The 27185-nt window shown below is 45.2% G+C and overlaps 1 protein-coding gene across 9 annotated transcripts in view; it reads right to left on the reverse strand.

Annotated features, from left to right (window-relative positions):
- Positions 1–27185, reverse strand: part of LOC124008799 (neurexin-2-like) — a 1096959-nt gene that overhangs the window by 640172 nt on the left and 429602 nt on the right. For all 9 annotated transcript variants that reach the window (XM_046320364.1, XM_046320362.1, XM_046320358.1 and 6 more), the window contains one exon: positions 4753–5054. In XM_046320364.1, coding sequence (XP_046176320.1) covers positions 4753–5054 — 302 coding nt within the window. The remainder of the gene's footprint in view (positions 1–4752; positions 5055–27185) is intronic.

A 27185-nucleotide genomic window follows, 5' to 3' on the forward strand; every position in this document is an offset into this window, starting at 1 on the left:
TTTGCGAGCAAGTTTTAACTCCCTGACTGATGTCTTAAAATGTTGCTTTAATATAAATCCACATAACTTTCCTAGATCTTGATGCCATCTATTTTATGAAGTGCACCAGTCCCTCCTGCAGCAAAGCATCCCCACAACATGATGCTGCCACCCCCGTGCTTCAAGTTTGGGTAGTGTTCTTCGGCTTGCAAGCCTCCCCCTTTTCCCTCTAAATGTAACGATGGTCATTATGGCCAAACAGTTATATTTTTGTTTCATCAGTGTAGAGGAATTTCTCTAAAAAGTACCATCCACCGTCTGGCTTTTTGATGGCGGTTTTGGAGCAGTGGCTTCTTCCTTCTTCCTTTACTGTGGATATAGATATTTTTGTACCTGTTTCCTCCAGTATCTTCACAAGATCCTTTGCTGTTGTTCTTGGATTGATTTGCACTTTTGGCACCAAAGAACATTCATCTCTGGGAGACAGAACGCATCTCCTTCCTGAGTGGTATGACAGCTGCATGGTCCCATGGTGTTTATACTTGCATACTGTTGTTTGTACAGATGAACGTGGTACCTTCAGGCGTTAGGACATTTTTCCCAAGGATGAACCAAACTTGTGGAGGTCTACAACTTTTTTTCTGAGGTCTTGGATGATTTATTTTGATTTTCCCATGATGTCAAGGAAAGAGGCCTTGAAATACATCCACAGATACACCTCCAATTGACTCAAATGATGTCAATTAGCCTATCCGAAGCTTCTAAAGACATGCCATAATTCTCTGGAATTTTCCAAGCTGTTTAAAGGCACAGTCAACTTAGTGTATGTAAACTTCTGACCCACTGAAAATGTGATATAGTGAAATAGTCTCTGTAAACATTTGTTGGAAAAATTACTTGTGTCATTCACAAAGTAGATGTTCTAACCGACTTGCCAAAACTAAAGATTGTTAACAAGAAATTTGTGGAGTGGTTGAAAAATGAGTTTTAGTGGCTCCAATCTAAGTGTATGTAAACTTCCAACTTCAATTGTATATGAGAATGCTGTTCTTTGACTACAGCTCAGGGTTCAACACCATAGTGCCCTCCAAGCTCATCACTAAACTAAGGAGCCTGGGACTGAACACCTCCCTGTGCAACTTGTTCCTGGACTTCCTGATGGACTGCCCCCAGGTTGTGAGGGTAGGAAATAACACATCTGTCACACTGACCCTCAACACGGGGGCCCCTCAGGGGTGCATGCTCAGTCCCTTCCTGTACTCCCTATTCGCCCACTGTGTGGCCACGCACGACTCCACCATTAATAAGTTTGTCAACAGCATGATGGTGGTAGGCCTGATCACCAAGGATAATAAGACAGCCTATAGGGAGGCCAGAGACCTGGCAGTGTGGTGCCAGGACAACAACCTCTCCCTCAGTGTGGAGGGGTTTGTGGACTACAGGAAACGGGGGGGGGGGGGGGGGGGGGACACACGCCCCCATTCACATTGACAGGTTTTGAGTGGAGCGAGTTGAGAGCTTCACCAACACAGTCGTGTAGAGGACATGACAATGTCTCTTCACCCCCAGGACGCTCTCAGATCCCCAAACAGTTCTACAGCTGCACCATTGAGAGCATCTTGACTGGCTGCATCCCCTCTTGGTATGGAAACTGCTCGACAGAGGGTAGCGGTTACGACCCAATATGTCACTGGGGTCGAATTCCCTGCCATCCAGGACCTCTATAGCAGGCGGTGTCAGAGAAAGGCCCTAAAGATTGTCAAGAACTCCAGCTACCAAAGTCATGGACTGTTCTCTCTGCTACTGCACAGCAAGTGGTATCAGAGTGCCAAGTCTGGGACCAAAAGACTCCTGTACATCTTGGTGTTCATAAGACTGCTGAGCAGTTAGTCAAATTGCCTCCGTGACTACTAACATTGACCCTCTTTATTTTTGGCAATGACTCTCTTACACTGGCTCCATGCACACTCACTGTACTCTACCCAGACACTCACACATACAGTACTACACTGACAATCCAACACACACACACACACACACACACACACACACACACACACACACACACACACACACACACACACACACACACACACACACACACACACACACACACACACACACACACACACACACACACACACACACACACACACACACACACACACACACACACACACACACACACTGTTGCTACTCTGTTTATTATATATCCTGATTGCCTAGTCACTTTTACCCATACCTACATGTGCATACTGTATTGCCTCAACTACCTCATACCACTGCACATTGACGCGGCGCATGTGACCAATAACTATTGATTTGAGGGGGAGTGGGGAGGGGTGTTCCTAATGGTTGGTGTACCCCCCCCCCAGCAAATCTCTCTGTCAGTATGTGAGCACGCCTTTCCCCCGAGTTAAGCTCACAGGAGAAAGACGGGGAAGGGACATTAGCTACATGGCTATTTAAGCTACATGACTTTAGTGGCTCAATCTCTGCGTTTTGCAGCAGGAATGACTGCTAGGAAAGCCGCTACATATTGAACTAGTTGGTCTGGAGAGATACTTATGAAAGATGATGCCACCAACTTACTGCACCATTGAGGCTCCTCTACCGGCAACACAACTTTTCTTTCTCCTGCCTGAGACTGAATTCTGCAGCCATGAAAAAGTCCGGGAAGTTTGTCGTAACCGTTTTGTTTCCAGGGGAGAGGCAGTAAAGGCTTTGTGTAAATGTTTGCCATACCCTTTTTTGTTTCCAGGGGAGAGGCAGTAAAGGCTTTGTGTAAATGTTTGCCGTACCCGTTTTGTTTCCAGGGGAGAGGCAGTAAAGGCTTTGTGTAAATGTTTGCCGTACCCGTTTTGTTTCCAGGGGAGAGGAAGTAAAGGCTTTGTGTAAATGTTTGCCGTACCCGTTTTGTTTCCAGGGGAGAGGCAGTAAAGGCTTTGTGTAAATGTTTGCCGTACCCGTTTTGTTTCCAGGGGAGAGGCAGTAAAGGCTTTGTGTAAATGTTTGCCGTACCCGTTTTGTTTCCAGGGGAGAGGCAGTAAAGGCTTTGTGTAAATGTTTGCCATCCGTTTTGTTACCAGGGGAGAGGCAGTAAAGGCTTTTTTGTTTGCCGTACCCGTTTTGGGAGAGGCAGTAAAGGCTTTGTGTAAATGTTTGCCGTACCCGTTTTGTTTCCAGGGGAGAGGCAGTAAAGGCTTTGTGTAAATGTTTGCCGTACCCGTTTTGTTTCCAGGGGAGAGGCAGTAAAGGCTTTGTGTAAATGTTTGCCGTACCCGTTTTGTTTCCAGGGGAGAGGCAGTAAAGGCTTTGTGTAAATGTTTGCTGTTTTGTTTCAGGGGAGAGGCAGTAAAGGCTTTGTGTAAATGTTTGCCGTTTTGTTTCCAGGGGAGAGGCAGTAAAGGCTTTGTGTAAATGTTTGCCGTACCCGTTTTGTTTCCGCTTTTTTGTTTCCAGGGGAGAGGCAGTAAAGGCTTTGTGTAAATGTTTGCCGTACCCGTTTTGTTTCCAGGGGAGAGGAAGTAAAGGCTTTGTGTAAATGTTTGCCGTACCCGTTTTGTTTCCAGGGGAGAGGCAGTAAAGGCTTTGTGTAAATGTTTGCCGTACCCGTTTTGTTTCCAGGGGAGAGGCAGTAAAGGCTTTGTGTAAATGTTTGCCGTACCCGTTTTGTTTCCAGGGGAGAGGCAGTAAAGGCTTTGTGTAAATGTTTGCCGTACCCGTTTTGTTTCCAGGGGAGAGGCAGTAAAGGCTTTGTGTAAATGTTTGCTGCGGCGCTGGACAAAGGAGGTGAGGTTGTTCTTTTTTTTTGTTTTTTAATGCATTCAAATCAGTCCTGGTTGCAATACGGGGCCTTTACAATGGCTATTATTAGGGCTGACAAGCCATTCATTCCAATTACAATTACCAAAACACTGGGAGAAGCAAGCAAGGCAAATGTAAGTGAAATTGATTACATCTCACAGCCACTATCTGCCAATTGATGACCTGGTATCGATCCTTTGCTTGTGCTGTTCAATTCAATGTGTGGTTGTGAGGGGTATACGTGTGCGCACGCACATACGTGCATGTGCGTGTGTGAGGGTTTGTTAGTGTGTGTGTGTGTACGCTGGTGCTCACATCCGCTGAGTGGGCTCCCTTGCCACCTATTGGCTGTGATTAGCTGGTTGCAAAGATCTATGGAGTAATGTGTTAAGATGGGACTGAAATGCATCGTCTCTTCTGATAAATTAGAAAGCATCACATGCGGGTAAGTACATTACATGCATACATATATAAACAAGAACAGCTCCCATTGGTGGTGACTATTGAATGCAGTGTTCCCTGTTAGGCTTACGTAGACATACAAGTACTTGATGTTCTAGATGTGTGTGTACTAGATATCCACCAAAATAGAAATGAATGTGTGTGATGCTCAAGTACTGGGTCAGTTCTACTTCCTCGGTGATCTCAACTTTGACCCCCTTCCCCCACGTTTACCCCAATGAGAAGATGATATGGATCTTTGGTTGTTTTTTGGAAAGAAAACCATGACAACAGAGAGTGAAACAGCAGCATTCCTCTGCAGATCTCAACCCTGGAACTGGAAGAGAAAAACGCCAACATTAGGTAGGGATCAAGCGACAGGAGGAAAAGGAAGAAAACAAAGAGAGATATAGACCAACAGATAAAATAGGTGGAAAGATAGAGAGATAAGAAGGCCAAAAAGATACGGAAAGCGTGAGAGAAACGCTGCATAGAAGATGGACCAATCACGTCGTGTCTCTTTACCTGACGCAGGTTGCGGGTGACGCGCACATCGTGCCAGGTGTTGTCGTTGAACTTCCCGTTGACGGGCTCCACCAGTGCCTCGAAAGCGCCCGAGCCCAAGTTGATGACCAGCCACACGGCGCCGCTCTTCAGCGACAGGTTGACGTAGTCGGCCGACTTGCCCGTGTGCAGCATGAGGCCGTTGCGCTGCAGCGTGCGGAAGGAGAGCGTGATCTCGTCCGTGCTGCTCTGGATGGGCGTCAGCGACAGGTCGTAGCAGAAGAACTCGTTCCCCTTGAAGGTGGCCACCGACTCTTCCTTCCCTGGAGAGAGAGGAGAATGGAGAGAGAGAGAGAGAGAGGGATGAGGTTTTACAGTAATTGTTGGTCAATGGAGGACTGAGCATATACATGGCCTTCAGAAAGTATTCCTACCCCTTTACTTATTCTGCATTTTGTTGTGTTATTCAAAATGGATTACATTTTTTTTTTCATATACACAGTATCCCATAATGACAAATTGAAAACATATTTTTAGACATTTTTGCAAATCTATTAAACTGAATTACAGAAATATTTAATTTACATAAGTATTCACACCCCTGAATCGTGAGCTATACAAGCATTTTCAAGTCTTGCCATAGATTTTCAACTAGATATAAGTCAGAACTGTAACTCGGCCACTCAGGAACATTCACTGTCTTCTTGGTAAACAACTCCAGTGTAGATTTGCCCTTGTATTTTAAGTTATGGTCCTGCTAAAAGGTAAATTCATCTTCCAGTGTCTGGTGGAAAGCAGACTGAACCAGGTTTTCTTTTAGGATTTTGCCTAAAATTAGCTCCATTCTGTTTCTTTTTTATCCTGAACAACTCCTCAGTCCTTACAATTACATTTACATTTACATTTAAGTCATTTAGCAGACGCTCTTATCCAGAGCGACTTACATGATGCAGCCACCACTATGCTTAAAATTATAGAGCGGTAATCAGTAATGCCCTGGATTAGATTTGCCCCAAACATAACACTTTGTATTCTGGACAAAAGTTAATTGCATGGCCACATTTTTTGCAGTTTTACTTTTGTTGCAAACAGGATGCATGTTTTAGAATATTTATTTATTATGTACAAGCTTCCTTCTTTTCACTGTCAGTTAGTTATTATTAGTATTGTGGAGTAACTACAATGTTGTTGATCCATTCTCAGTTTTCTCCTATCACAGCCATTAAAAACTCCGTTAAAGTCACCATTGGCCTCATGGTGAAATCCCTGAGTGGTTTCCTTCCTCTCCAGCAATGGAATTATGAAGGACACCTTTATTTTTGTAGTGACTGGGTGTAATAATACACCATCCAAAGTGTAATTAATAACTTCACCATGCTCAAATGGATATTCAATGTCTGCCTTTTTCATTTCTACCCATCTACTAATAGGTTCCCATCTTTGCGAGGCATTGGAGAGTCTCGCTGGTCAATGCGGTTGAATCTGTGTCTGAAATTCACTGCTCGACCTTGCAGATAATTGTATGTGTGGGGTATAGAGATGAGCTAGTCCTTCAAAAATCATGTTACACACTGTTATTTCACACAGAGTGAATCCATGCAATTTATGTGACTTGTTAAGCACATTTTTATTCCTGAGCTTATTTAGGTTTTCGTTTGAATCAAGATATTTCCGCTTTTCATTTACAATGAATTTGCAAAAAAAAAAAAGTTACAACATAATTATACATTGACAAAAAATATATAAATATAATCCTAATTCAGGCTGTAACACAACAAAATGTGGAAAAAGTCAAGGGGTGTGAAAACCTTCTGGAGGCACTGTAGATCTGCCAGCACTGCTGTTAGGTGTGTTGATGTATTGGTAAAACGCATCAAAAATCATGAAAGAAATCATGAAACCGTAGTAGTGTGAGGTGTGAGGTGTGAGGTGTGAGGTGTGAGGTGTGAGGTGAGAGGTGAGAGGTGAGAGGTGAGAGGTGAGAGGTGTGAGGTGTGAGGTGTGAGGTGTGAGGTGTGAGGTGTGAGGTGTGAGATGTGAGTGCTTGTTTGACATCCTTGTTCTTATTGTCAGTCAACAGTTAAAGCAGACAGCTCACACTACGGACACCTGCCAAGTCCCATTGAAACGACAGGGAAAGACACCATTTCCTCATGTCATTCCTGTCATTCTGTCATAAGAATGACTAAAGACGGCTCTGCACACAACATGGAAACTCATAACTCTTCTCATTGACTTCTCTATGACCACGTACAGTGGCAAGAAAAAGTATGTGAACCCTTTGGAAATACCTGGATTTCTGCATAAATTGGTCACAAAATTTGATCTCATCTTCATCTGGGTCAATAATAGACAAATTACAGTTCACTTAAACAAATAACACACAAACAATTATAAGTCTTTATTGAACACACTGTGTAAACATTCAGTGCAGGGTGGGACAAGTATGTGAACCCTTGGATTTAATAACTGGTTGACCCTCCTTTAGCAGCAATAACCTCAACCAAATGTTTTCTGTAGTTGCGGATCAGACCTTCCTGTGACATCTGGTGGTGTAGGTGTCCTGGAGGGCAGGTAGTTTGCCACCGGTGATGCGTTGTGCAGACCTCACTACCCTCTGGAGAGCCTTACGGTTGTGGGCGGAGCAGTTGCCGTACCAGGCGGTGATACAACCCGACAGGATGCTCTCGATTGTGCATCTGTAGAAGTTTGTGAGTACTTTTGGTGACAAGCCAAATTTCTTCAGTGGCTGTGTCAGTGGCACTGTATTGTCCTCAAAGCAGGCAAAAAAGTTATTTAGTCTGCCTGGGAGCAAGACATCCTGGTCCGTGACGGGGCTGGTTTTCTTTTTGTAATCCGTGATTGACTGTAGACCCTGCCAAATACCTCTTGTGTCTGAGCCGTTGAATTGAGATTCTACTTTGTCTCTATACTGACGCTTAGCTTGTTTGATTGCCTTGCGGAGGGAATAGTTACACTGTTTGTATTCGGTCATGTTTCCAGTCACCTTGCCCTGATTAAAAGCAGTGGTTCGCACTTTCAGTTTCACGCGCATGCTGCCATCAATCCACGGTTTCTGGTTTGGGAATGTTTTAATCGTTGCTATGGGAACGACATCTTCAATGCACCTTCTAATGAACTCGCTCACCGAATCAGCGTATTCATCAATGTTGTTGTCTGGCGCAATACGGAACATATCCCAGTCCACGTGATGGAAGCAGTCTTGGAGTGTGGAATCAGATTGGTCAGACCAGCGTTGAACAGACCTCAGCGCGGGAGCTTCTTGTTTTAGTTTCTGTCTGTAGGCAGGGATCAACAAAATGGAGTCGTGGTCAGCTTTCCCGAAAGGAGAGCGGAAGTTGGAATAGCAATGATCCAAGGTTTTTCCAGCCCTGGTTGCGCAATCGATATGCTGATAAAATTTAGGGAGTCTTGTTTTCAGATTAGCCTGGTTAAAATCCCCAGCTACAATGAATGCAGCCTCCGGATATATGGATTCCAGTTTGCAAAGAGTCAAATAAAGTTTGTTCAGAGCCATCGATGTGTCTGCTTGGGGGGGAATATATACGGCTGTGATTATAATTGTCTTGATACACTTGGGAATTCACTTTTCCGTTGATGATAGCAAGCTGTCCAGGCCCTGAGGCAGCAAAGCAGCCCCAAACCATGATGCTCCCTCCACCATACTTTACAGTTGGGATGAGGTTTTGATGTTGGTGTGCTGTGGCATTTTTTCTCCACACATGTTGTTGTGTGTTCCTTCCAAACAACTCAACTTTAGTTTAATCTATCCACAGAATATTTTGCCAGTAGCGCTGTGGAACATCCAGGTGCACTTTTGCACATTTCAGATGTGTAGCAATGTTTTTTTGTTGTTGACAGCAGTGGCTTCTTCCGTGGTGTCCTCCCATGAACATCATTCCTGTTAAGTGTTTTACGTATCGTAGACTCGTCAACAGAGATGTTAGCATGTTCCAGAGATTGCTGTAAGTCTTTAGCTGACACTCTAGGATTCTTCTTAACCTCAATGAGCATTCTACGCTGTGCTCTTATAGTCATCTTCGCAGGATGGCCACTCCTAGGGAGAGTAGCAACTGTGCTGAGCTTTCTCCATTTATAGACAATTTGTCTTACCGTAGATTGATGAAAATAAAGGCTTTTAGAGATACTTTTGTAACCCTTTCCAGCTTTAAGCAAGTCAACAATTATTAATCTTAGGTCTTTTGAGATATCTTTTGTTCGAGGCATGATTCCTATCAGGCAATGCTTCTTGTGGATAGCAAACTCAAATTTTGTGAGTGTTTTTTAAAGGGCAAGGCAGCCCTAACCAACATCTCCAATCTCCTCTCATTGATTGGACTCTAGGTTGGCTGACTCCTGATTCAAATGAGTTAGCCTAGAGGTTCATATACTTTTTCCAAATTACACTGTGAATGTATAAATTATGTATTCAATATAGACAAGACAAATGCAATAATTCTGTGTTACTAGTTTAACTATTGTTGGGACTTAGTTGAAGATCAAATTTGATGATGAATTTATGCAGAAATCCAGGTAATTCCAAAGGGCTCACCTACCTTTTCTTGCCACTGTACCTCTGTGTACCGGGTCTATCAACAAGCTGCCTTCCCAACAGTCCAGTGATCCACACTGACAACACTGTCTTGTTGTAATTTCCCCATTCCCCCTAGTCTGTGTAGGAGATCCAGCTCTGATAATGAGGTTTACCAGGAAATCAGGGGGAATCAAGGGGAACCCTCACTGGATTGGATAATCCCATTCATCCCAAAAATGTGTTACTGCAAATCACTCTAATCCCTAGACACATTTCCCAGGGGAGGGTGGAGTCGAGATGGCCACATAGATTGAGAGACACCATCTCCTGAGCACTGAGTTACAATCTGGAGCTAAGAGTGGCGGGACTGGTGGCGCGAGTGGAGCCGAGAGTGGTGGGATGCAGCCTTAGGTGATACAGACTTAGAGAGGACATGGACTAATTTTCTATAGATATAGGATTGCTGTAATGTCTCTAATGTGTTAAAATAATGACTTTTCAAGCACATCAATCACTGTGATTTGACTATGTATTTAAGTCTGATTGTATGGAACATTAAGTCATACAGGCTTTTCTTTTCAAATGTCAGTCATCCAAAATATAGGAACGCCTGCACATACATTATTGTGAACATGCACACGCGCGCACACAAAAAAACACTATCACCCACAAATGAGGGAGCCAATGAATCCTCTGCTTAAAGAGACAACTATTTAAGGAGGCTTTTTGTTTGAAATTGGAATTCAGAGTAAGCTCAGATGAGGCGGAAAGGCATCATGGCGTGGAGGTAGAGAGAGAGGTAGAGAGAGAGGTAGAGAGCGAGGTAGAGAGCGAGGTAGAGAGAGAGGTAGAGAGAGAGGTAGAGAGCGAGGTAGAGAGAGGTAGAGAGAGAGGTAGAGAGAGAGGTAGAGAGCGAGGTAGAGAGAGAGGTAGAGAGCGAGGTAGAGAGCGAGGTAGAGAGCGAGGTAGAGAGAGAGGCAGAAAATAGGGAGAGAGGCAGAGAGAGAGATATTTATATCTTGTAAACAGAATCCTCACGGTCACTGTGAGTGACGTCATGCCCATAGGGGGCACGTGCCCCGTCAGATTTGTTCTGTATATTTATATATATTATGCAGTTGAAGTCGGAAGTACATACACTTATGTTGGAGTCTTTAAAACTTGTTTTTCAACCACTCCACACATTTCGGTTAGGACATCTACTTTGTGCATGACAAGTCATTTTTCCAACAATTGTTCACAGACAGATTATTTCACTTATAATTCACTGTGTCACAATTCCAGTGGGTCAGAAGTTTACATCCAACAAGCTAACTGTTTCTTCAAACAACTTGGAAAATTCCAGAAAAAGATGTCATGGCTTTAGAAGCCGTGAAGCATGGGGGTGGCAGCATCATGTTGTGGGGATGCTTTGCTGCGGACTGGTGCACTTCACAAAATACATGGGGTAGACAAAATATGTGGATATATTGAAGCAACATCTCAAGACATCAGTCAGGAAGTTAAAGCTTGGGTCTTCCAAATGGACAATGACCCCAAGCATACTTCCAAAGTTGTGGCAAAATGGCTTAAGGACAACAAAGTCAAGGTATTGGAGTGGCCATCACAAAGCCCCGACCTCAATACTATAGAAAATGTGTGGGCAGAACTGAAAGAGCGTGTGCGAGCAAGGAGGCCTAGAAACCTGACTCAAGTACACTAGCTCTGTCAGGAGGAATGGGCCACAATTCACCCAACTTATTGTGGGAAGCTTGTGGAAGGCTACCCAACACATTTGACCCAAGTTAAACCATTTAAAGGCAATGCTACCAAATCCTTCTGTAGCTCAGTTGGTAGAGCATGGCGCTTGTAACGCCAGGGTAGTGGGTTCAATCTCCGGGACCACCCATACGTAGAATGTATGCACACATGACTGTAAGTCGCTTTGGATAAAAGCGTCTGCTAAATGGCATATATTACTAATTGAGTGTATGTAAACTTCTGACCCACTGGGAATGTGACGAAATAAATAAAAGCTGAAATATATCACTCTGTACTATTATTCTGACATTTCACATTCTTAAAATAAATTGGTGATCCTAACTGACCTAAAACAGGATTTTTAAAACTAGGATTAAATGCCAGGAATTGTGAAAAACGGAGTTTAAATGTATTTGCATAGGGTGTATGTAAACTTCCGACTTCAACTGTATATCTATTTCTCTTTAATATTATTTGCCATATTTTATGAAGTTAGCTTTAGTTATCCCAGATATGTTCTCAATCTCCCAACCTCATGTGAGCTACCAAGAAGCCATTTCAGGCTAAAAAGCAGGTTATTTAGACAAGCTAGCTATTCTATTTTAGCTGGCATGCCTGCTGGCAAGTTCGTCAGTCTTTAGAAATCAAGCAATAACTAAATTCACTGAATAAGACAGATTTTTACCAGAGATACAGAGAGGCATATCTGGTTTCTTTAAAAAAAGAACCACTAGCCAGAAGGATACAGACAGCCCAAGAGCTACGCATAGAATTAAGCATTAGGATTATAGATTTAGATTGCAGGAGTTTGAAAAACACAAAATTGTCTAATTCTCCCAAGGGACCACCCCGAAGCCACCCTCACATACTTTGTGCTACCTCTGAGTGTTGGTGGGTAGGACGCCTCTGGTCTCTGTGGTGCTGATGTAGTATGAACAAAAGTGTGGCAAATGGATCGATGCAGCCATTTCCAATTATATATTAAGTTGGGAGAGAGAGAGGAAAAAGACGAAAAAAAAACAACTGCAACGAGCAGCTTGTGATTGCTTTCTATGAGCTGTGGTGTCAGAAGATAGAGATTGAGCTGCTGGGAATGAAAGGAGGCAGCTAGCAGATAATATATATATTTCGTTTTTTTTGGGGGGGGGGCGGTGTGGTTTAGGCAATGTTAATGTACTCACTGGTGGCTAACAAAAAGGAAACAAAAAAATAAGATACTGCCTGAGCACTCAGACTGACAGGAAAGGACAAGGGGACGCATTTCACCGTCGCACGACGACAGACACTGTATTGATGAAATGGGGCCAGTGCCATCTCTGACCGCGGCATGATGCATCGCTGCGCAACGTACAATAAGACATCTTCCGAAACCTATTGGATGTCTCTCTCCATCTTTCTCTCTCCATTTCTCTCTCCCTACCTCTCTCTCTCTCCCTTTCTCTCTCCCTACCTCTCTCTCCATGTTTCTCTCTGCTTGTCTACCTATCTCTCTCTCCCTTTCTCTCTCCCTACCTCTCTCTCCATGTTTCTCTCTGCTTGTCTACCTACCTCTCTCTCCATCTTTCTCTCTCCGCTTCTCTCTCCCTACATCTCTCTCTCTCCATCTTTCTCTCTCTCAATCTTTCTCTCTCCCTTTCTCTCTCCCTAGCTCTCTCTCTCCCTACCTCTCTCTCCACCTTTCTCTCTCCCTTTCTCTCTCCCTACCTCTCTCTCTCTCCCTTTCTCTCTCCCTACCTATCTCTCCATCTTTCTCTCTCCCTTTCTCTCTCCCTACCTCTCTCTCTCTCTCCCTTTCTCTCTCCCTACCTCTCTCTCCATCTTTCTCTCTCCCTACCTCTCTCTCTCTCTCCCTACCTCTCTCTCTCTCCCTTTCTCTCTCCCCACCTCTCTCTCTGCCTGTCTTTCTCTTCTCTCTCTTTCTCTCTCCGTGCCTGTCTCTCTTCTCTCTCTCTCTCCCTGCATGTCTCTCTCTTCTCAATCTCTCCCTGCATGTCTCTCTCTTCTCTCTCTTGCTCCCTGCCTGTCTCTCTCTTCTCTCTCTCTCGCTCCCTGCCTGTCCCTCTCTTCTCTCTCCCTGCCTGTCTCTCTTCTCTCTCTCCCTGTCTGTCTCTCTTCTCTCTCCCTGTCTGTCTCTCTTCTCTCTCTCTCTCTCCCTGTCTGTCTCTCTTCTCTCTCTCTCTCTCCCTGCCTGTCTCTCTTTTCACTCTCTCTGCCTGACTCTCTCGCTCCCTGCCTGTCTCTCTCTTCTCGCTCCCTGCCTGTCTTTCGCTTCACTCTCTCTCTCTCTCTCTTCTCTCTCTGCTTGCCCTTCTCTCTCCCTACCTCTCTCTCTCCATCTTTCTCTCTCCCTTTCTCTCTCCCTACCTCTCTCTACATATTTCTCTCTCCATCTTTCTCTCTCCCTTTCTCGCTCCCTACATCTCTCTCCATCTTTCTCTCTCCCTTTCTCTCTCTCTACCTAGCTCTCTCTCTCTCCCTACCTCTCTCTCCATCTTTCTCTCTCCCTACCTCTCTCTCTCTCCCTTTCTCTCTCCCTACCTCTCTCTCTCTCCCTTTCTCTCTATCCCTACCTCTCTCTCTCCCTTTCTCTCTCCCTACCTCTCTCTCTCTCAATTTCTCACTCCATCTTTCTCTCTGCTTGTCTACCTACCTCTCTCTCTGCCTGTCTCTTATCTCTCCCTGCCTGTCTTTCTCTTCTCTCTCTTTCTCTCTCCGTGCCTGTCTCTCTTCTCTCTCTCTCTCCCTGCATGTCTCTCTCTTCTCAATCTCTCCCTGCATGTCTCTCTCTTCTCTCTCTCGCTCCCTGCCTGTCTCTCTCTTCTCTCTCTCGCTCCCTGCCTGTCCCTCTCTTCTCTCTCCCTGCCTGTCTCTCTTCTCTCTCTCCCTGTCTGTCTCTCTTCTCTCTCCCTGTCTGTCTCTCTTCTCTCTCTCTCTCTCCCTGTCTGTCTCTCTTCTCTCTCTCTCTCCCTGCCTGTCTCTCTTTTCACTCTCTCTGCCTGACTCTCTCGCTCCCTGCCTGTCTCTCTCTTCTCGCTCCCTGCCTGTCTTTCGCTTCACTCTCTCTCTCTCTCTCTTCTCTCTCTGCTTGCCCTTCTCTCTCCCTACCTCTCTCTCTCCATCTTTCTCTCTCCCTTTCTCTCTCCCTACCTCTCTCTACATATTTCTCTCTCCATCTTTCTCTCTCCCTTTCTCGCTCCCTACATCTCTCTCCATCTTTCTCTCTCCCTTTCTCTCTCCCTACCTCTCTCTCCATCTTTCTCTCTCCCTACCTCTCTCTCTCTCCCTTTCTCTCTCCCTACCTCTCTCTCTCTCCCTTTCTCTCTATCCCTACCTCTCTCTCTCCCTACCTCTCTCTCTCTCAATTTCTCACTCCATCTTTCTCTCTGCTTGTCTACCTACCTCTCTCTCTGCCTGTCTCTTATCTCTCTCTGCCTGTCTCTTATCTCTCCCTGCCTGTCTTTCTCTTCTCTCTCTTTCTCTCTCCCTGCCTGTCTCTCTTCTCTCTCTCTCTCTCCCTGCCTGTCACTCTCTCTCTCTTTCTCTCTCCGTGCCTGTCTCTCTTCTCTCTTTCTCTCTCCCTGCCTGTCTCTCTTCTCTCTCTCTCTCTCCCTGCCTGTCACTCTCTTCTCTCTCTCTCTCCCTGCCTGTCTCTCTTCTCTCTCTCTCTCCCTGCCTGTCTCTCTTCTCTCTCTCTCTCCCTGCCTGTCTCTCTTCTCTCTCTCTCTCTCCCTGCCTGTCTCTCTTCTCTCTCTCTCTCTCCCTGCCTGTCTCTCTTCTCTCTCTCTCTCTCCCTGCCTGTCTCTCTCTTCTCTCTCTCTCTCCCTCTCTCTCTCTCTCTCTCTCTCTCTCTCTCTCTCTCTCTCTCTCTCTCTCTCTCTCTCTCTCTCTCTCTCTCTCTCTTCTCTCTCTGCTTGCCCTTCTCTCTCTTCTCTCTCTCCCTGCCAACAAAGCAAATTAAACAAAACAAAGAGAAAAACAGACGTTAAAAGTAAACATTACACACAGAAAACATTTCAAGAGAGTAACAACCATTAAAACATTATATTATTAGTGATTAAAAAAAATGTAGTATAACATTTCAAATGCTACAGTATGTACAATGTTGTGATACTCTCTCTCTCTCTCTCTCTCTGTCCTTAACTCCCTCTCTCACCCACCCACCAGCTCAAATCTCTTTTCATATAGCCGGAGCGTTTACAGTGGTTGACTCAGTATAGCAATAGGCAGGAGTCAGGACACACCTAAGGCTGGATATGCTGGCATAATCTCCAAATCGCTTAATGCAACACATCACAGGATAATGGTAGCTTGCTTGCTGGTTATCGTGCAGAACGCCCTGTGCTCCCTCGTTTATCTCAGAAGAAAGAAGGGAAGCCTTGTTTGAGCATGAGCAGCTCTCGCTCTCTCAATTCATTTCAGTATACATTTCTGGACTGCAACATTGTAAGATTGTGCCCTCTGTATACACGGAGTGTACAAAACATGAAGGGCACCTTCCTAATATTGAGTTGCACCCTCCCCCCTTTTGCCCTCAGAAAAGACTCAATTCGTCAGGGCATGGACTCTACAAGCTGTTGAAAGTATTCCACAGGGATGCTGGCCCATGTTGAATCCAATGTTTCCCACAGTTGTGTCAAGTTGGCTGGATGCCCTTAGGGTTGTGGACCATTGTTAATACACACGGGAAACTGTTGAGCGTGAAAAACCCAGCCGCGTTGTAGTTCTTGAAACAGACCGGTGCACCTACTACCATACCCAGTTCAAAGGGATCTAAATATTTTGTCTTGCCCATTCACCGTTTGAATGGCATACATATACTACCATTCAAAAGTTTGGGGTCACTTAGAAATGTCCTTGTTTTTAGGAAAGGAAATGCTAATACTGATCCATTAAAATAACATCAAATTGATCATACATACAGTGTAGACATTGTTAATGTTGTAAATGACTATTGTAGCTGGAAAAAGCTGGGGGATTTTATGGAATATCTACAGTACATAGAAGGCCAGCATCCCGGAGTCGCCTCTTCACTGTTGACGTTGAGACTGGTGTTTTGCGGGTACTATTTAATGGAGCTGGCCGTTGAGGACTTGTGAGGCGTCTGTACTTGTCTTCTTGCTCAGTTGTGCACTGGGGCCTCCCACTCCTCTTTCTATTCTAGTTAGAGACAGTTTGCGCTGTTCTGTGAATGGAGTAGTACACAGCGTTGTACGAGATCTTAAGTTTCTTGGCAATTTCTCACATGGAATAGCCTTAATTTCTGAGAACAAGAATAGACTGACAAGTTTGAGAAGAAAGTCTTTGTTTCGGGCCTTTTTGAGCCTGTAGTCGAATCCACAAATGCTGATGCTCCAGATACACAACTAGTCTAAAGCGGACAGTTTTATTACTTCCTTAATCAGCACAGCAGTTTTCAGCTGTGCTAACATAATTGCAAAAAGGTTTTCTAATTATTAATTAGCCTTTTAAAGTGATAAACTTGGATTAACTAACACAACGTGCCATTGGAACACAGGAGTGATGGTTGCTGATAATGGGCCTCTATACGCCTATGTATATATTCCATAAAAAAATCTGCCATTTCCAGCTACAATGGTAATTTACGACATTAACAATGTCTACATTGTATTTCTGATCTATTTGATGTTATTTTAATTGGCAAATGGCTTTTCTGTCAAAAACAAGGACATTTCTAAATGGCCCAAAGCTTTTGAACGGTAGTGCACACAGTTCATGTCTCAATTGTCTCAAGGCTTAAAAATCCCTCTTTAACCTGTCTCCTCCCCTCCATCTACAATGAAGTGGATTTAACAAGTGACATCAACAAGGGATCATAGCTTTCACCTGGATTCATCCGGTCTACGTCATGGAAAGAGCAGGTGTTCTTTAATGTTTTGTTGTCATGATATTTTTAGAGCGCAACTTGACATATATAACAAGGCAATTCGAAATGTCAGACGGGCTCATGTTTCTAACTTGATCACTATTAATCCGAATAATTTGAGTGCTCTTCTCGACCATTGATGGCCTGATAAATCCTTTCCCCGCAAACATATGTGATCTTTCCTCCACATCTAAATGTGACAAGATAACATTAGGCTGGGTGTCAGTCAAGCAAGACCTGATGAGAAGTTTGATATAGGCTCTAGCCTACCACGCAAAGGCACTATGGATTTATTTTCCCTGGTTGACGCAGACATGCTCAGGAAAGCGATATCACAACATAAGCCTTTGACCTGCCTTCTCGATCCTATCCCCACCACCTTCTTCGGAACAGTTTTTAATTGCATATCTGAAGAAGTGCAAGCTATTGTGTATCCCTCCCTGTTCACAGGCACTTCCCCCACTGCACCAAAAACTTCTATGGTGAAACCCTTTCTGAAGAAAAGTCATCTAGATACTTCAGCTCTTAGCAATTTTCTGCCAATCTCCAACCTTCCATTCTTCAGCAGAATTCTGGAGAAATTGGTGTTCAAACAGCTAAATTATTTTTTAAAGTGCCAACTGGTTTTCGTGCCCACCACAGCACAGAGACAGCCTTTTATGTTAAAGTGATAAATGATCTTAGAGCCATAACAGATGCCAAACAGCTCTTGGTCTTTGTACTCTTGAATTTAAGTGCTGCATTCAACACTGTTGACCACAATGTCCTTCTGGACAGACTGGAGAGGTGGGTTTGCATCTCCGGTCCAGTTCTAAATTGGTTTAGGACCTATTTAACCGGCGAGAGTTTGTCACCCTTGGCGAGCATAACGCAGAGCAAATACACAGAGCAAATACACATCACGTGGCGTTCCACAAGGTTCGATGATTCAACAATTGAATTCACTGACAGAGAAAGAACTAATGAAACACAAATTGACATTTACAGTAGTTGGCTGGCTAGTCTAACATTGACTAGCTTTCAATATATATTTCAAGTACACTCGAAAGAAGATATTTATCTTTCTGGGAGCTAGCTATCTATTTCGAATAGTGTGTAATTGCAGCCCACAATTTGGGTTGTTCCTGCATGTGGTCATTCCTCAACACCCCCCCCCCCCTCAAGCATCCTATTGGTTCCTTCATGAACACACCCCTTCCACTTCCCATCCTTCTCGAGCATCACATTGGTTCCTGCATGAATGCCCCCTCGAGCACTTCATTTGGTCCTACATGAACACTCCCCCCTCCCCCCATCCATCACGACATCCTCATTCTTGTGACACTTTTGAATGTGGGTCAAAAGGAAAATTAAACTGAGTTTTTCACCCCCGACTCCCGTGTACCGGAGTCCTCCTTGATAACTAGCGGGAACGACACCATGTCCTTTGCTCCCACCTGCCAAACACCTGCCTTCACAGTCATTAACAGAACTTCGGGAAAACAGTGCCCGACAGGCCGGGGCGAAGGACACTGTCTACCGGTCACCTTCACCTCCTGTGCACTCGAGAAAACCGTGCCTAACAGGCCGGGGCGTAGGACGCTGTGTACCGGTCTCCACCGCTTTCAGATAGCACAGCAGGCGGAGGCTTGGGAGACACTGTGTGCAAGCTAGCTAGACATACAATAAAAATGGACCAATAGAAGTATAAAGTGGGGTTCCTGGCAGGAATGCCCAGAATTGCGGCTGCAGTTGCACCCATCTCACTATATCTGTTCCTCTTCATCAGATAGCAGCTCACGTTTTCACAAGAGTCTGTGTTTACATTGTCGATAGAACCAGGCAGGCCATCGGCTGCCTTCATCCCGAAAGGTATGTACGGGAGAGGTAGTTCGGCAAATTTGCTTGAGCGGCCGAGTGTTGAAATGTCAGTGTCCACCTGGCCGTGCTGCTGCTCCAGTTTCAACTGTTCTGCCTTATTATTATTTGACCATGCTGGTCATTTATGAACATTTGAACATCTTGGCCATGTTCTGTTATAATCTCCACCCGGCACAGCCAGAAGAGGACTGGCCACCCCACATAGCCTGGTTCCTCTCTAGGTTTCTTCCTAGGTTTTTGCCTTTCTAGGGAGTTTTTCCTAGCCACCGTGCTTCTACACCTGCATTGCTTGCTGTTTGGGGTTTTAGGCTGGGTTTCTGTACAGCACTTTGAATTAGCAGCTGATGTAAGAAGGGCTATATCAATACATTTGATTTGATATGAAATGTACTTTTTTTAATGAGAAAATGTGCAAGAATTCAAGGTGCCAACAAATGTTATAGTCATCATAAGAATGTTTTTACTGTCATATAGAAAAAAATCCTCTCCTCCCTCGACAGGGATCGATCATATTCATGTTTAAAGGCTTCGGCCCACCACTTGTCTAGCCTTTGGAGAGAGCACCCACGAACTGTGAACTGTGAACTGTGAAGCAGAAAGAAAGCTAGAAGAAATCTAGAAATATTGACGTTGATATATTAATTAACTTACAAGAAACAAAGTTGTGCAGTATATATTTACTACTACAGAAGAATCAAGTGCTTAAATAATCAGAGTGAGCTGAGGGGAATTGGGATGTATTTTCCTTTAATGTTTTTGAACAGAGAATCCTGAGAAGTTGTCTTCATGCTAGCTAAACACTGTGTCTGTGTTGATGAATAAATAAAAACGTACATAATATTTATGATCTAAAACCAGTCAGGATATTGACATAAGCATGTGTGCTTTTGAGAGTGACCATCTTTTCGATTTTTAGAACGTTTAGCATTTTTGCTTTTACTATTGCTACATTGTGCCTTTTTTATTTGTATGAGAGTGATTGGACAGTAATGGTGCTCAGTTGTTGTTGCCTTCTCACATGGGAGAAGAACGTGGGTTTTGCAACACAATCCGCAAATCCTTTTGAGACCTTTTACATGTAAAAATAGTTATCATTACAGAACAGATACTGAAGATTTGTTGTTGATAAAAGTAAGAAACGGAATCATTGATTATTCTGTGCGTTCTGTGCAGACTGGTTTTTGCACTCCCTTTTGATTGCAACGGCACCAGCGCCACCTGCGATCTTTTACAAACTACGTTGCGTTTGTAAAAGACCTGGGCTCGTCATCTACAGCTTCGACAATCATCCTCATTGCATCATCGCTGTAGAGTGACATGTGACTGGTAGGAACCGAACTGAGATAATCGAGTGCACTCACATTCCATTTTTCTTTTATTGGGTACTTATTTTCTATTACTACTGTATTGGACAAAACGGTGTTGTTGCAAATGAATGGTCATGGTGGTTGTGATGTTCTGTTGTTGTGCGTTGATCTATGAACAAGGGGGGGGGGGGGAGAAAATGAACAATACATTTCAACTTCAAAGGTATATCACTGAGTCCTTGCAGTATTCTTCCTTTCGTAGATAATGAATGTTTTTTCAGATACCTGTCACGCCTTGGTCATTATATTTTGTGTTTTTGGTATATGTTTGGGTAAGCCAGGGTGTGACATGGCTTTATATGTTGTATTCGTATTGGGGTTTGTATTAATTGGGATTGTGTATGATTAGGGGTGTGTCTAGTTAGGCTTGGCTGCCTGAGGCGATTCTCAATTGGAGTCAGCTGCTTTTCGTTGTCTCTGATTGGGAACCGTATTTAGGTAGCCTGAGTTTGCGTTGTAATTTGTGGGTGTTTGTTCCTGTCTTAGTGTTGTAGTCACCAGATAGGCTGTAATAGGTTTCACGTTTTGTTTGTTGTTTTCATATACAGATATTTTCATGTACCGCGATTATTTTCATTAAAGTCATGAGTAACCTACACGCTGCATTTCGGTCTGACTCTCTTCATACAATAGATGAACGACGTTACAGAAACACCCACCACTCACAGACCGAGCAGCGTGTGAACTGGCAGGATTTAAAGGAGGACGTTATGGACAGCAGAAGCATGGAGTATACTACGTGGGAAGAAATCGACAGGTGGGCGGCCGACCCAGAGCGAGTGCAGGAGCACGCCTGGGATTCCCTACAGCAATGCGAAGAGGGCTATAGACGTATGGAGTCGAAAAGGAAAGCACGGCTATACAGAGCGAAAACCGAAAGTAACGGGGGAAAGCGCAGAGAGAGAGTGGCTGAGTCAGGAGTCAGACCTGAGCCTACTCTCCCTGTTAATCATGAAGAGCAGTTGCAGTGGGAGAGGCTGCATCATTTGGAAATTTGGACACGGGAGGAGGAATTAGACGGAAAAGGACCCTGGGCGCAGCCGGGAGAATATCGCCGTCCCAAGGAGGAAATAGACGCAGCTAAAGCGGAGAGACGCAGGTATGAGGAAGCAGCACGGCGACGCGGTTGGAAACCGGAAAGTCACCCCAAAATATTTATTGGGGGGGGAGCTAGAGGGGAGAATAGTTATGCCAGGTAGGAGACCTGCGCATACTCCCTGTGCTCACCGTTGAGCTAGAGAGTCCGGGCAGGCACCGTGTTATGCTATGGAGCGCACAGTGTTTCCAGTGCGGGTGCAGAGCCAGCTGCGACACATACCAGCCCTTCCTATTGGCCGGGCTAGAGTGGGCATCGAGCCAGGTAAGCTTGGGCAGGCTCGGTGCTCAAGAGCTCCAGTGCGCCTGCACGGTCCGGTCTATCCAGAGCCACCTCTACACACCAGTCCTCCGGAGGCAGCTCCCCGCACCAGGCTTCCTGTGCGTGTCCTCGCGCCAATACCACCAGTTCCAGCACCACGCACCAGGCCTCCAGTGCGCCTCGCCTGTTCAGCGCAGACAGCGCTTTTCTCCCCTCCTGCGCTGCCGGAGTCTCCCACTTGTTTAGCGCAGCCAGAGCTTTTCTCTTCTCCTGCGCTGTTGGAGTCTCCCGCCTGTTTAGCACAGCCAGAGCCTTTCTCCTCTCCTGCGCTGCCGGAGTCTCCAGTCTGCCCAGTCTGCCCAGTGCTCCCAGTCTGCCCAGTGCTCCCAGTCTGCCCAGTGCTCCCAGTCTGCCCAGCGCCGCCAGTCGGCCCAGCGTCGCCAGTCTGCCAGGATCCGCCAGAAGTGCCAGTCTGCCAGGATCCGCCAGAAGTGCCAGTCTGCCAAGATCTTCTAGATCGGCCAGACAACCTGAATCTTCCAGTTCCACCAGCCAGCCAGGATTTACCGGAGCCTACTACCTGCCTGAGCTTCCTCTCAGTACTGAGCTTCCTCTCAGTACTAGGCTTCCTCTCAGTACCAGGCTGCTTCTGTCCCGAGCTGCCCCTCAGTCCCGGGCTGCCCCTCTGTCCTGAGATGCCCCTCTGTCCTGAGATGCCCCTCTGTCCCGAGCTGCCCCTCTGTCCCGAGCTGCCCCTCTGTCCCGAGCTGCCCCTCTGTCCCGAGCTGCCCCTCTGTCCCAAGCTGCCCCTCTGTCCCGAGCTGCCCCTCGGTCCCGAGCTGCCCCTCGGTCCCGAGCTGCCCCTCAGTTATGTGGGGATCAGGGTGAGGACTATTAGGCCATGGTTGGCGGAGAAAGTGGATTATCCCAGGACGCGAAGGAGAGGAAATAGGATATTAATGGAGTGGGGTCCACGTCCCGAGCCAGAACCGCCACCATGGACAGACGCCCACCCGGACCCTCCCTATGCTCTTGAGGTGCGTCCGGGAGTTCGCACCTTAGGGGGGGGGGGGGACTGTCACGCCTTGGTCATTATATTTTGTGTTTTTGGTATATGTTTGGGTAAGCCAGGGTGTGACATGGGTTTATATGTTGTATTCGTATTGGGGTTTGTATTAATTGGGATTGTGTATGATTAGGGGTGTGTCTAGTTAGGCTTGGCTGCCTGAGGCGATTCTCAATTGGAGTCAGCTGCTTTTCGTTGTCTCTGATTGGGAACCGTATTTAGGTAGCCTGAGTTCGCGTTGTAATTTGTGGGTGTTTGTTCCTGTCTTAGTGTTGTAGTCACCAGATAGGCTGTAATAGGTTTCACGTTTCGTTTGTTGTTTTCATATACAGTTATTTTCATGTACTGCGATTATTTTCATTAAAGTCATGAGTAACCTACACGCTGCATTTCGGTCTGACTCTCTTCATACAACAGACGAATGACGTTACAATACCAGTCTCCTTTCGAACTTAAATAGACCGCTTGCACATCGTACATAGTAACCAAAAGTAGTTCCTACAGTGTGTTACACACACACGGGAGCCCTGACGCACGCACAGCCACATGCACGCAACAAAAAAGACACACACACACACATTTCCCCCCAACCCCACACACAACAAGCTGACCGGTGACACTGTGGTCGGTCAAGGACTGACACAGTACCGTGTGATGAAATGCTATACTGTATGTACTGTATGGCAGGGTCATCTCTTGTCACCAATTTCTAGTCCATCAAAAATATGTAAACCTGAACCGCTCAGGCGGCACGCCACGTGTACAATGAAGTGCATCATCCCAGGGAAACGCATGTTAAGCATTAGGCTAGTGTGTCATGTTGACCGAAGTGACATAAGAACAATCACGGGACGAGATATCCCAGGGTATCTATGAATGTATGGTATGGTGGTAAACATGATCCGTATAGAAGATCACTAGGATTCACCGTTGTTCTAAGACTGTTCATTCTTTTTTTTAGGGGGCGCTTAACATGGGCTGTTATTATTACAGTAATACAAGTGCAGTGTGGCATGTGTTATTAAATTGGATTGAGTTGAGACTGGGAGTAGAGGGAGGATTTAATAAGATGAAACGCATGGCCGCCTCCATCACACAACTTGTGTGGCACATTAGCCAACACATAATGAACCCTAACATACTGTTTTTGGGGTGATTGCATTATATATACGCATAGTCACCTAATCAGGGTCATTTTGGGGAGGGTGGAGAGATGGGTGGACCTAGAGTGAGCGTATCCGTGTGTGTGTGTGTTTTGTTATATGTGTTTGTTTCAGTCACCCACAAACAGCAGGGGGTACTGAGGTGCTTTAGTGGAAGAAAGCATCGCCCCAGGAGACAGGCTCCCCTCTGCTCTTTCATTTGCTACTTATACACTCGCCTGGCTATGGTGGCCCTGAGGAACACGGGGGGCCAAACACCATGTTTATCCACACTTCATTATACATGACCCTATTGCCAGTCCATCTACACACAGTCACTGCCCATTAATCTTCCAATACAGCCATCCAGGATACCCCTAAAGCCCCAAAACATTGAGCCTGTATAAAAAAAGGCAAGAGTGGGAAATAGCATTGTATATTAATGCTTTGAAGCACGGGGGATTATTCACAATAGCCTACAGGGGTATGGGAATGGCTATCATCTCGTTGCTAGCCCTCAGACAGAAGATGAAGGTGGCTAACTGGCCGTCCATCTGTTTGTGTGTGTCTGTTTGTGTATGCTCAGCACTCGAGCAGTGACAAAGAACAATCTCTCTCTCTCACGGAAGACATTTTGAATTGAAGCGTGCTGGGGACAAGTGGAATCAGAGAGATGGATAAGGAGCCAGAGGGAGGGAAAAAGAGGAGCGAGGGGAAGAGACAGAACAGATTTTCAAATGACTAAGTGTGGAGGGGGGGTTGTTGTCATTGCACAGGAGAGAAATGAGAAGATAACATGATTGATACGTGTTGTTCAGATCGGCAGCCTCCGTGTTGTGCGCCTCATGGGTTTTTCTCTCCCTCTGATATAAATCTAACCTGTCAGCTGTCCTTAAAAATCATCAACGTGGTATTCCAAGCTCAGACGAGCCGATAACTTAGTTTGAACTCTGTTCAAGTGAATCCTAGTTCACCCAGTCCCATATTAAATACATTTATGGAATACTCAGGATATCTGCATTCTTTGGTATGTTTTTAAGCAGCATTCCACAACAGAACCAACCGCACCGGTTGCCATGCAGTTGATCAGGATTCAACAGTAGTCAGACACTACTGTACAGAAAGCCCAAGTTCCCAAACTGGGAGACTTTTAAGGGACCTTTTACTATCAAACTGTACACGAAGCAATGCAACAACGTAAGCTCATCCATGCCAGAGCAGCCCCAAAACCGAACCCTGACCCTAAGGACAACAGAACCGCCGAATAAGGAAGGGCGTAATTACTAACATGTTCTCTCGTGTAAAGGGGCTATCGATTCCCGCCCAAGCCTGCAGCAGAGCTCGCTAACATTAGTAAATTGCTGATGAGCTCACGGATCTCCGATTCGATGGCATCTCGTCCTATCGACAAAAGACTCCGGGAACAATGAGCCTCCCCGTCGACCGCCTTGCTCTTCTATTCCACTAGAATAGGTGATTACTGTATATTGATCTGTAGACTCTGATTGTGCTCCTATAATTAAGGCTGTAATTTGTAGTCTGCTGAGCTGGTTTTCTGCCGAGCACACCCGCCTTTGTATAGCCACCCGTTCCATTTTACCCCCACCACCAGAGCTGGGTTAGCCTTGAGGTGAATATGACCATCAAACACAAAACACGACGGTTTATTTTTGTTTTCAATAATGCCATCGATGGGTGGCTCATCCATTTTGAAATGGGTTATCTGTAGTAAAGGATTGTGGGTGGCTGGTATCGCTCGTTTTTGTTTTTGTTATCTTGTAAGAGGATTGCTCTTGAGCTATGGTTGGAATAAATGCATTATAGGCATGGGGTCAAGGGATGAGGGTTACTTGTGCGCTAACGTAAGCTTTCACCAATTTTATGGTAAGGCGCAGACACTTAAGCTAAACGTAAGCCACACATGCAGCACTTATGTTGCATTAAGATTCTTGCATGGTTGGTAAACCTAGCTTCTCAAGGATAGTAAGTATCTTATATAATCTGTACATGGATTGTATGGTGTGATTGAATACAATTATCCAGACAAACCCATTTTAGCCCTTATTAAACTACAGCGAGTTATGTTTGAGGAAAGTTCTGGAATACAACTTCCTCATACATGTAACTATGGACAGACGGAATGAGCAGGACATATTTAACGACATTTTTCAAATGATCAATTACTAACCGTATTGTTTGCATATTCAATACAACTGCATGTGGAACCTATTTACATTCTCTAGCAATTATGTGAATTTATTCCACAGTCTAATGTTTACCTCGTATGCTATCCAGCGGTAGATGAATGAATATGGAATCATATCAAGGCCTTCAGCAATGGTTAAACCGTTAAAATGAAGACGGATTCAAACAAGATGGCTGTGCTGCAGTACTGGGTTTGAATAATCTGCATCGTCCATCACCCCACTACACTTCACTACAGTACACGTTGACAGGTACATAAAGTGCCTTTCTAAGTGTCTATAAAGTTTACAGTGCCCTATGGGAAAGAAGGCCAGCGAACAAGGCTTTCAAGCACCACTCAGTATGAAAAGACCCTTGATTAAAACTCAATTGGATCCCACCTTTACACTCAATTTTTTAGTGTCATTTTGAATTTTAAATGGCTGTCATTCTGATTGACAACCAGAAAGAGCAGTTGAGATATTGTGGTGATGAAGGGGGAAAAAAATGGATGAAGTCAAAAAAGAGAAACAAATAAATGTCAATGAAAATAACGTGTTAAGCCTATGATGTAACAAGGTCTTTTGCTGGGTGTCGCCCATGCGTCAACAATAACACCGTTGACGTTCCACCTAACAATGTCAGGCCATTGAGCATGGGGTCCAAGTGACAATTTGACAGTAGTGTGTGTGTGTGTCTGTGTGTGTCTGTGTGTGTGTGTGTGTGTGTGTGTGTGTGTGTGTGTGTGTGTGTGTGTGTGTGTGTGTGTGTGTGTGTGTGTGTGTGTGTGTGTGTGTGTGTGTGTGTGTGTGTGTGTGTGTGTGTGTGTGTGTGGGTTTTTCTCTGACCTTTACAGGTTACACATCCTCCCTGCGAGTCAATTGCTACTTGCAGCCCACACACGCACACATACACAACCCACCCTCGTTTCCCTGAGACTGTTGGCATTTTAACGAGCGTTCCCTTTAACATTTTAGACCTATTCCAGTGTTTTCTCTTCCTTGTTCTCTCCCTCAGTGAGGTGATTTCAGGTGGTAAAGGATTAACGAGATGCACTTAGACAAAAGAGGCTTTAATTGCCCGTTGCCGGGGAAACTGCCCATTTCTAACCCACTGGCGAAAAGCCAATCTGATGGCATTGTGACTCAAGTTCGACCTGCCTCTCTCGCTCTCTCTTTCTCTACCTCATTTCCTCACTTTTCCTAATTTCCTCCGCAGTCGGAGTCTGGCAGGTGACTATTATCACAGTGGTAGCAAGTCTACTCTCAAAGCCTGACAGAGTACATATCACTCAAGCCA

This window comes from Oncorhynchus gorbuscha, linkage group LG21 (genome assembly GCF_021184085.1).
Source record: "Oncorhynchus gorbuscha isolate QuinsamMale2020 ecotype Even-year linkage group LG21, OgorEven_v1.0, whole genome shotgun sequence".
In the NCBI taxonomy this organism is placed as follows: Eukaryota; Metazoa; Chordata; class Actinopteri; order Salmoniformes; family Salmonidae; genus Oncorhynchus; species Oncorhynchus gorbuscha.